General features: G+C 45.6%; 2 protein-coding genes across 3 annotated transcripts in view; both read left to right on the top strand.

Moving 5' to 3' along the window:
- LOC122265773 (uncharacterized) overlaps nt 1–10,000 on the top strand; it is a 133,016-nt gene that overhangs the window by 59,993 nt on the left and 63,023 nt on the right. The gene's annotated exons all lie outside the window — the stretch shown is intronic.
- LOC122262002 (receptor-type tyrosine-protein phosphatase S) overlaps nt 1–10,000 on the top strand; it is a 31,233-nt gene that overhangs the window by 7,541 nt on the left and 13,692 nt on the right. Inside the window, exons 4-5 of the mRNA XM_086554277.1 lie at nt 2,453–2,675; nt 8,326–8,402. Coding sequence (XP_086410403.1) covers nt 2,453–2,675; nt 8,326–8,402 — 300 coding nt within the window. The remainder of the gene's footprint in view (nt 1–2,452; nt 2,676–8,325; nt 8,403–10,000) is intronic.

The raw sequence follows: 10,000 nt of genomic DNA, 5'->3' as shown, positions 1-10,000 counted from the left end.
CGTGCCATTATTATTTTTATTGTTATCATCCGTACCATTATCATTTTTATTGTTATCATCCTTACCATTATTATTTTATTATTATCATCCGTACCATTAATAATATTAGCTCCATCATCACCACCCAACAACAACATCATCATTTTCTACCAACATCTAACTACCTATTCTAATCCTGCCATCACCACCAGAAGCTAACATCTCTAACCAACATCTCATTCCCTCTTTCACCATCGTTACTTCACCCCCCCCCATTAATCGACCCCCTCCCCACCCCCTTTAATCGACCCCCTCCTCCACAACCCCCTTTAATCGACCCCCTCCCCCACAACCCCCTTTAATCGACCCCCTCCCCCCACAACCCCCTTTAATCGATCCCCTTCCCCCACAACCCCCTTTAATCGATCCCCTCCCCCACAACCCCCTTTAATCGACCTCCTCCCCCACAACCCCCTTTAATCGACCCCCTCCCCCACAACCCCCTTTAATCGACCTCCTCCCCCACAACCCCCTTTAATCGACCCCCTCCCCCACAACCCCCTTTAATCGACCCCCTCCCCCACAACCCCCTTTAATCGACCCCCTCCCCCACAACCCCCTTTAATCGACCCCCTCCCCCACAACCCCCTTTAATCGACCCCCTCCCCCACAACCCCCTTTAATCGACCCCCTCCCCCCACAACCCCCTTTAATCGACCCCCTCCCCCCACAACCCCCTTTAATCGATCCCCTCCCCCACAACCCCCTTTAATCGACCCCCTCCCCCCACAACCCCCTTTAATCGACCCCCTCCCCCCACAACCCCCTTTAATCGATCCCCTTCCCCCACAACCCCCTTTAATCGACCTCCTCCCCCGCACACCCCTTTAATCGGCCCCCCCCCCCCACAACCCCCTTTAACCGACCCCCTCCCCCCACAACCCCCTTTAATCGATCCCCTTCCCCCACACCCCCCTTTAATCGACCTCCTCCCCCACACCCCCCTTTAATCGACCCCCTCCCCCACAACCCCCTTTAATCGACCCCCTACCCCCCTTTCCCCCTTTAACCACCCCCATTAATCGACCCCCTACCCCCCTCCCCCCACAACCCCCTTTAATCGACCCCCTCCCCAACCCCTTTAATCGACCCCCTCCCCCACAACCCCCTTTAATCGATCCCCTTCCCCCACAACCCCGTTTAATCAACCCCCTCCCCCACAACCCCCTTTAATCGACCCCCTCCCCAACCCCTTTAATCAACCCCCTCCCCCACAACCCCCTTTAATCGACCCCCTCCCCAACCCCTTTAATCGACCCCCTCCCCCACAACCCCCTTTAATCGATCCCCTTCCCCCACAACCCCGTTTAATCAACCCCCTCCCCCACAACCCCCTTTAATCGACCCCCTCCCCAACCCCTTTAATCAACCCCCTCCCCCACAACCCCCTTTAATCGACCCCCTCCCCCACAACCCCCTTTAATCGATCCCCTCCCCCCTTTAACCTTCCCTCCCTCGCGCCCCCTTTCCCGCCCCCTCTGTAACTTCCCCTTTAATCGCCCCCCTCCCCAACCCCTTTAATCGACCCCCTCCCCCACAATCCCCTTTAACCTCCCCCTTTAATCGATCTCCTCCCCCACAACCCCCATTAATCGACCCCCTCCTCCCCCACAACCCCCTTTAACCTCCCCCATTAATCGACCCCCTCCCCCACAACCCCCTTTTATCGACCCCCTCCCCCACAACCCCCTTTAATCGACCCCCTCCCCCACAACCCCCTTTAATCGACGGCCCTCCCCCACAACCCCCTTTTATCGACCCCCTCCCCCACAACCCCCATTAATCGACCCCCTCCTCCCCCACAACCCCCTTTAACCTCCCCCATTAATCGACCCCCCCCCCCCACAACCCCCTTTAATCGACCCCCTCCCCCACAACCCCCTCCCCCACAACCCCCATTAATCGACCCCCTCCTCCCCCACAACCCCCTTTAACCTCCCCCATTAATCGACCCCCTACCCCCCTTTCCCCCTTTAACCACCCCCATTAATCGACCCCCTACCCCCCTCCCCCCTTTAATCGACTCCCTCCCCCACAACACCCTTTAATCGACTCCCTCCCCCACAACCCCCTTTAACCTCCCCCATTAATCGACCCCCTACCCCCCTTTCCCCCTTTAACCACCCCCATTAATCGACCCCCTCCCCCCCTCCCCCCACACCCCCCTTTAATCGACTCCCTCCCCCACAACCCCCTTTAATCGACTCCCTCCCCCACAACCCCCTTTAACCTCCCCCATTAATCGACCCCCTACCCCCCTTTCCCCCTTTAACCACCCCCATTAATCGACCCCCTACCCCCCTCCCCCCACAACCCCCTTTAATCGACTCCCTCCCCCACAACACCCTTTAATCGACTCCCTCCCCCACAACCCCCTTTAACCTCCCGCATTAATCGACCCCCTCCCCCCCAGGCGTACCCCTCTACCTGATCCTGGGTCCCGTGCACAGCAAGAACCTCACAGCTGTGTGGGCGGAGCTTCCACGCAACCACCCTGACCCCTCGTTGGACGCCAAGGTCAGCAAGGGATTCAAGGTCACCTGGAGGAGGGTGGAGGGCCTGGTGGGTCATCCGGGTCACGCTTCGAACCTCGTGACCTCCAGGCACCTCATTCGGGGTCTCATTCCCGGCACGAGGTGAGGTGGTGGGTGGTGGGTGGTGGGTGGTGGGTGGTGGGTGGTGGGTGGTGGGTATTGGGTGGTGTGTCGTGAGGTTTGTGGAATGGTGTGTGAGGTATGTGGTGAGTGAGGGAGTGTGATGAGGGAATATGAGGGAGTGTGAAGAGGGTATGAGGGGGCATGAGGGAGTGTGATGAGGGTATGAGGGGGTATGAGGGAGTGTGATGAGGGTATGAGGGGGTATGAGGGAGTGTGATGAGGGTATGAGGGGGTATGAGGGAGTGTAATGAGGGTATGAGGGGGCATGAAGGAGTGTGATGAGGGTATAAGGGGTTATGAGGGAGTGTGATGAGGGTATGAGGGGGTATGAGGGAGTGTGGTGAGGGTATGAGGGGGCATGAGGGAGTGTGATGAGGGTATGAGGGGGCATGAGGGTATGAGGGGGTATGAGGGAGTGTGATGAGGGTATGAGGGGGCATGAGGGAGTGTGATGAGGGTATGAGGGGGTATGAGGGAGTGTGATGAGGGTATGAGGGGGCATGAGGGAGCGTGATGAGGGTATGAGGGGGTATGAGGGAGTGTGATGAGGGTATGAGGGGGCATGAGGGAGTGTGATGAGGGTATGAGGGGGCATGAGGGAGTGTGATGAGGGTATGAGGGGGCATGAGGGAGCGTGATGAGGGTATGAGGGGGCATGAGGGAGTGTGATGAGGGTATGAGGGGGCATGAGGGAGTGTGATGAGGGTATGAGGGGGTATGAGGGAGTGTGATGAGGGTATGAGGGGGCATGAGGGAGTGTGATGAGGGTATGAGGGGGCATGAGGGAGTGTGATGAGGGTATGAGGGGGTATGATGGAGTGTGATGAGGGTGTGAGGGGGCATGAGGGAGTGTGATGAGGGTATGTGGGGGTATGAGGGAGTGTAATGAGGGTATGAGGGGGCATGAGAGAGTGTGATGAGGGTATGAGGGGGTATGAGGGAGTGTGATGAGGGTATGAGGGGGCATGAGGGAGTGTGATGAGGGTATGAGTGAGGGGGTATGAGGGAGTGTGATGAGGGTATGAGGGGGTATGAGGGGGTGTGATGAGGGTATGAGGGGGTATGAGGGAGTGTGATGAGGGTATGAGGGAGTGTGATGAGGGTATGAGGGCGTATGAGGGAGTGTGATGAGGGTATGAGGGGGTATGAGGGAGTGTGATGAGGGTATGAGGGGGTATGAGGGAGTGTGATGAGGGTATGAGGGGGTATGAGGGAGTGTGATGAGGGTATGAGGGGGTATGAGGGAGTGTGATGAGGGTATGAGGGAGTGTGATGAGGGTATGAGGGAGTGTGATGAGGGTATGAGGGTGTGTGATGATGGTATGAGGGAATGTGATGAGGGTATGAGGAAGTGTGATGAGGGGGTATGAGGGAGTGATGAGGGTATGAGGGAGTGTGATGAGGGTATGAGAGAGTGTGATGAGGGTATGAGGGGGTATGAGGGAGTGTGGGGAGGCGTGGCGAAGTGATTGGTATGAGGAAGTGTATGTGAATGACCATAAGGTGTGAGTATGAGGAGGCTTGAGGGATGGGATTTGAAAGAAGTTGTGGAAAGGTATGAGGCTGTGAGGGGAGAAGTGAGTATATATATGAGGAGATTTGGGGGAGCTGTGAGGGAGTGTGAGGGGGTGTGAGGAGGCCTTGGTGAGGGCAAGGCACAGGCGTGTGAGAAGATATTAGTAGTGGTTATGAAACTTGTGGATTATTCATTTCAGTGGTTCCAAATTCTGTATGTTTTATCCCAACAGTTCTTGATGTCAAATATAGTCAGTCTCACGATTTACTTACCGTGCCGTTAAATCTAGCACTTCCTAATCTTATGTCTTTTTTTAAATATACATGTACGTTGTATGATTGATTGTAATAGTTGCAAATTCTATTTTTGATCAACTGGAACCGTTTCTCTCTTCAATACTATTCGGTTTCTGTGCAAGATGTTTAGGCGTTTTGCAAATGTTGAGTCATAACTCCCGGGTTTTCGTCTTTTTTGAATAGGTTAGCTGATCAGGTCGGTTTTCTGAGAAGACTTCGAATGAAAAAAAAAAAAAAAAAAAAAAAAAATTACAGTTAAGGGACTACTGCATTTCATACATTTCAGATTAAAAGCTATTCATGCTGTTGTATCGTTATCCAGGATTATAGTTATGTTTTCTAAATGCCGAAAGCGAATATAAAAAAAACTATTGACACAAAAGCTGACAGCAGAAATAAATAATCATACAGTACTTAAAAAAACAAAACATATAGAAACAAACACACACAGATAAAGACATACCCAGACCGACGTAGATACATAAAATGGAATAATAAAATAATGAATCAATATAAACACGTGACTTTGAACACATGTCCGCTTCTAGAACCGTCTACTTGGGATCGTATTAACTCCGTAGTAATAACTGATAGATACGTTTTTTTTTATATAATTAGACGGGAAAATCGCCACACTATTGAAATCATCTTGTGAAATAGATAAATATATAAATAAAAAAGAAACGAAAAAAAGAGGCGCGATTTCAACTTCACTCAAAGAGACTTTTTAATCCCGTCGTATTTCAAGAAAACACGGATACCGCAGCTTATCTTGAGAATGGTTATGGTTTCACTGTAATTATAAAAGAAAGAAATAAAAAATCTCTGAAAGGTAGTGACGTGTAGAACAATGAAACGTAACAAAGACACCATGAGCAAAAAAAGCACGTGGAATTTCCAACGTAAATAGACTATAACTAAGAGTCCATTTTCACTTTTCTAAACATTGCTTCCCGAAAAGGAGCCTAACCTTACTCGAAAAGTTTTGGATTTCGTGATTTCGTGTTCGTGTTGCAGGGTGGGTGGGTGGGTAGGTGGGGGTGGGGGGGTTGGGAGATATGACCTGCATTTTGCTTTATGCTTTATGCCCCCCCCTAGAAAAAAAATCTTTTAAAAACATGAATGAAAACCAGATAAAATAGTGTTTAGTCCCCAGCGAACAAAAAAACAAACAAACAAACAAAAAAACATACGCAATACACTTGGAAAACTACTCAATATCTTTCCAACAAAATTAGTATTTTCAAGAACTTAAGGAAGAAAGAAAGAGAGGAGGGGAGGGGAGGGTGGAAGGAAAGGAAAGGGGAAGGAGTAACAAGCCTACAACCTACACCAACCCCCATCCCCTCCCATCCCCTCCCCCCCTCAGTAATCCCCCCCCCCCTAGCTGCTCTGCTTCAATCCAAGGAAAGCAGATTGCAGATTGCAAAGCCGTTGAAACCAAGAGACTTCCAGGACTCCAGGAACGAGTGTTAGGGTGGGTGGGGGGTGGGGTGGGGAAGGAGTGTACAGGCTTTTGTGTGAAGGATTTATTGACGGAGGCTGCGAGGGAACAGGGAATCCGTTCCTGGAAGTGTTTAGAGTGACATCGCTGGCGTGTTTGTTTTCATTGTTTTTTGTTTGTTTTTTTGTTTGTGTGTTTGCGTAGGTTAACCGGAAGGAATATGGTATGTTGTGATTAGGAATACTGTGGTGGATACTATGGTTGAAAAGAGTGATATTAATGGTGATGATGGTAATGGCAATAATGAAAATAACTTTCCTAGTATTAATGATAATGAAAATACTGCTATCCCTTTTAGTGCCGGTCATATTGGTAATGATGATAATAGCTGGGAAAGCGATAATATCAATAGTAATGATAATACAATCATGATAATACTGATTATAATAATCAAAATGATAATGACGATATTAATTATATCATCAACAAGGTACGTCTATATTCACGTTTTTCATTCTCTTTGGACCCAACAGATCCAAGTCTCGCAACTCATCGCCCGAATAACCATAGGCAATATGGTGCTTACAGTGGCTATGGTTCAGAAGTCACGAAACGGTTCATGATCAGCCATTCCCATTGCACCCAAACCCATGACCTCGAATCACCTCCATGACCGGAAGTGCACCATATGATCTTACTTCCTTGGGCCATCTGCCAAAGCTACTAATCTTAAATAAACATTCAGATGACCTGATTAGCTTCAAGAGATATAGAAGAGGCGGTATATCTAAAAAAAAAAAAAAAAAAAAAAAAAAAAAAAAAAAAAAAAAAAAAAAAAAAAAAATCATGTGCAATGAAACATACACAATAGAAAAAAACAAAACAAAAACAAAGCGGGAAGTTTCGAGTCAATCAGTGACGTAATTCCGATCTTGCATTCATCTTCATTGTCTATCTGTCTCATAGTAAGGACAGCTGTTTTTTTCCTATATGATGATGGCCAGTGCATACCAGAAGCTTCTAGGATATCATCTTTTGTTATCTCTGTCTTATTATCTTTTTTCTGATGATCCATCTGAGAATCTCCTTAATTCCTGAGGTTTTTGTTTACATATTGTTCATACATCATGATTTTTTTTAATGAGACGCGGAAGTCATATTCTTAGTAAGCCTGTCAGTGATTTTTGCATTAGTCGGTTGCCTGTTCTTCAAACTTAATCTTAATATTAATTCCCAGGCATTGAATACTGATGGTCCGGTTCCTTCTTGTGCCCTCACCGTCTTTTTTTCCAGCCTTGTCCATGGCTATTTTTGTTCCATATAAGAGGGTATAGAATGGTGCACAAGGATTTTCATACAGCTTTTCTTAATATGTCTTCCCTTGAGGCTGGACGCTTTTCTTACGTGCCTTCAATTAGAGGTAGAATACTTAGAGCTTAATCATTAACAGAGGGATTATTACAGGTGATACTATCTCCTCTTATCATGCAAGAAAACAATCTGGGATTATTTATTTCTTTAGTAAGCTTTGATGGTACGCTCGGTGCTTCGAATCCATCTATTACACACATCCCTAATCTTCTATCCACAGCCTTGTTGTTGTTATTGTTCTTTGTTGATTTCGAATGTTTTTTTTTCTTTTCTCGACGGTTCGAGAAAGTTGTTTAAAGAACAGTTAGCATTTTGAAGTTTTGTTTACTTACGTTTTTTTGTCTTTACTACTACGACGGATTCTAATTGAATTACTATCACTAATATTATTATTATTATTATTATTATTATGATGATGATGATGGATATTTTCCTTTATGTTCCAGGGGCTTTGTTGATAATGTTATTAGTTGGAGAGAGAGAAAGCGAGCGAGAGTGAGTAAGTGAGAGAGAGAGAGAGAGAGAGAGAGAGAGAGAGAGAGAGAGAGAGAGAGAGAGAGAGAGAGAGAGAGAGAGAGAGAGAGAGAGAGAGATACAGAGAGAGAGAGAGAGAGAGAGGGAGAGAGAGAAGGGAAGGGAATGGATTGAGTGAATCAATGTGTGTGTGCGAGAGAGAGAGAGAGAGAGAGAGAGAGAGAGAGAGAGAGAGAGAGAGAGAGAGAGAGAGAGAGAGAGAGAGAGAGAGAGAGAGAGAGAGAGAGAAGGGAATGGATTGAGTGAATTAATGTGTGTGTGTGTACAAGAGAGAGAGAGAAAGAGAAAGAGGAAGAGAAAGAGAAAGAGAAAGAGAAAGAGAAAGAGAAAGAGAAAGAAAGAGAGAGAGAGAGAGAAATAGTAAGAGAAAGAGAGAGAGAGAGACAGAAAAGCAAAACACATCCTTATCTAATTTCCCATTCATTTCATAGAGTTTTTTTTTTGTTTACATTTAACTTTTCCTTCCAGATATGAAGTCTGTGTCGGCGAAACACTTACTCCAGACATCTATATGACCTGTGACGTCATAGCTACGGAAGAAGACGGTGAGTGAAGTCCCGGATGTTAGGTTGACCTTGAGAGATGAGATATATATATATTTTAATTCCCGGATTTAAGGGTGGCACTTGAGAGAAAATTATTTTTTTCTTCTTCTCCTACTACGTCCTCATCATCTAAATATTCTTTTTTTTTTTTATCTTTCTTCGTTTTTATCATCTTATCCTTTCTTTTCTTTTTTCTCTTTCTTCGTCTTTATTATGATCACCGCCATCTTCCCCGTCCTCATTATCATCTATTCTTCGCGCCAATCTCTTTTCCTTTACTCTCACTCTCTCTCATTTCCATATTCTATTCCGTCCCTGTCACTTCTTTCTTCTACTACATATTCGTTATCGTCCATTATCCCTTTCTTCTCCTTATTCATCATTATCACCACCACCGCCATCATCACTTTTCTTTTTATATCTATCATCGTTTTCTTCTTCGTCGTTTTCATCTCCATCATCATCATTTTCTTCTCCCTATCGTTTTGTTCTTCGTCGTTTTCATCATCTCCATCATCACCATTTTCTTCTCCTTATTCACCATCACCACCACCATCATCATCACCTTTCCAGTTTCCTCTATCATCATTTTCTTTTTCGTTGTCATCATCATCATCATCATCATCATCATCATCATCTTTATCCTCTTATTCTTTCCTTCTATTCCAAGATCACTCATCACTGGAATTATCATGTGCATATGTTGCATGTCCTGGGAATCCCAGGACAAGTATACGCATTTCAAAAATTTGAAAAATTATCGTTTTTGATATACGCTCTTTATAATCCACACGTTCTTTATATCTCTCTTTCCTAATTTTTAGGCACGTGAACATTTTTCGAAAATAGTATGTTTTGCAAAATTTAAACCACCCCAAATTTGTAAGATCAGATACTTATATTTTTTCGTAGCTTCCTTAGGAAAGACGAGAGAAACAACAATGTTAATGAATTATACTTTTCATCATACAACACAGCTTGCAAAATTATACTGACATTTACTTCCTTTTTACTTTATTAATCATGCATTTATATATAAATAAATATTTCTATTATTGTCGATGATTGCTAAAAGTCATGAATATTACTCTCATCCATTACTCTGAATTCGTAAAATTATCATCTCACTCTCATCATTCGTCACTATCATAATCATTTGTATGATTCTATGATGGTTGTTGATGATTTTCGGTTTGTTTATGGTGTGACGTGTGACAGTGACAGAATTTCATCACTTTTAGTGCATGATATCTTTTTAATGACTTTGGTTTTATGGATGTCCGCTCGTCTAGTTATTTTTGACATTGTATTAACACACATGCACACACAAACACAAACATGGACACGGACACAAACACAAACACAAACATGGACACGGATATAAACACACACACACAAATACACAAACACACACACACACACATACACACACACACACACAAACACGCACACACGAGCACACACCCAAAAAAAAATCACACAAACACAAAAATTCAAACAAACACACACAAACACACAAATCCCATACCACATTAACTAATCCTTGTTCTTCTCCTCTCCCCCCCCTACCCTTCCTCCCTGACCCTACCCCCCTACCC

Source organism: Penaeus japonicus, unplaced genomic scaffold (assembly GCF_977035675.1).
Source record: "Penaeus japonicus unplaced genomic scaffold, GWHDUDI00000001_assembly GWHDUDI00000029, whole genome shotgun sequence".
Taxonomy (NCBI): domain Eukaryota; kingdom Metazoa; phylum Arthropoda; class Malacostraca; order Decapoda; family Penaeidae; genus Penaeus; species Penaeus japonicus.
This window is presented reverse-complemented; position numbering and strand designations above follow the sequence as displayed.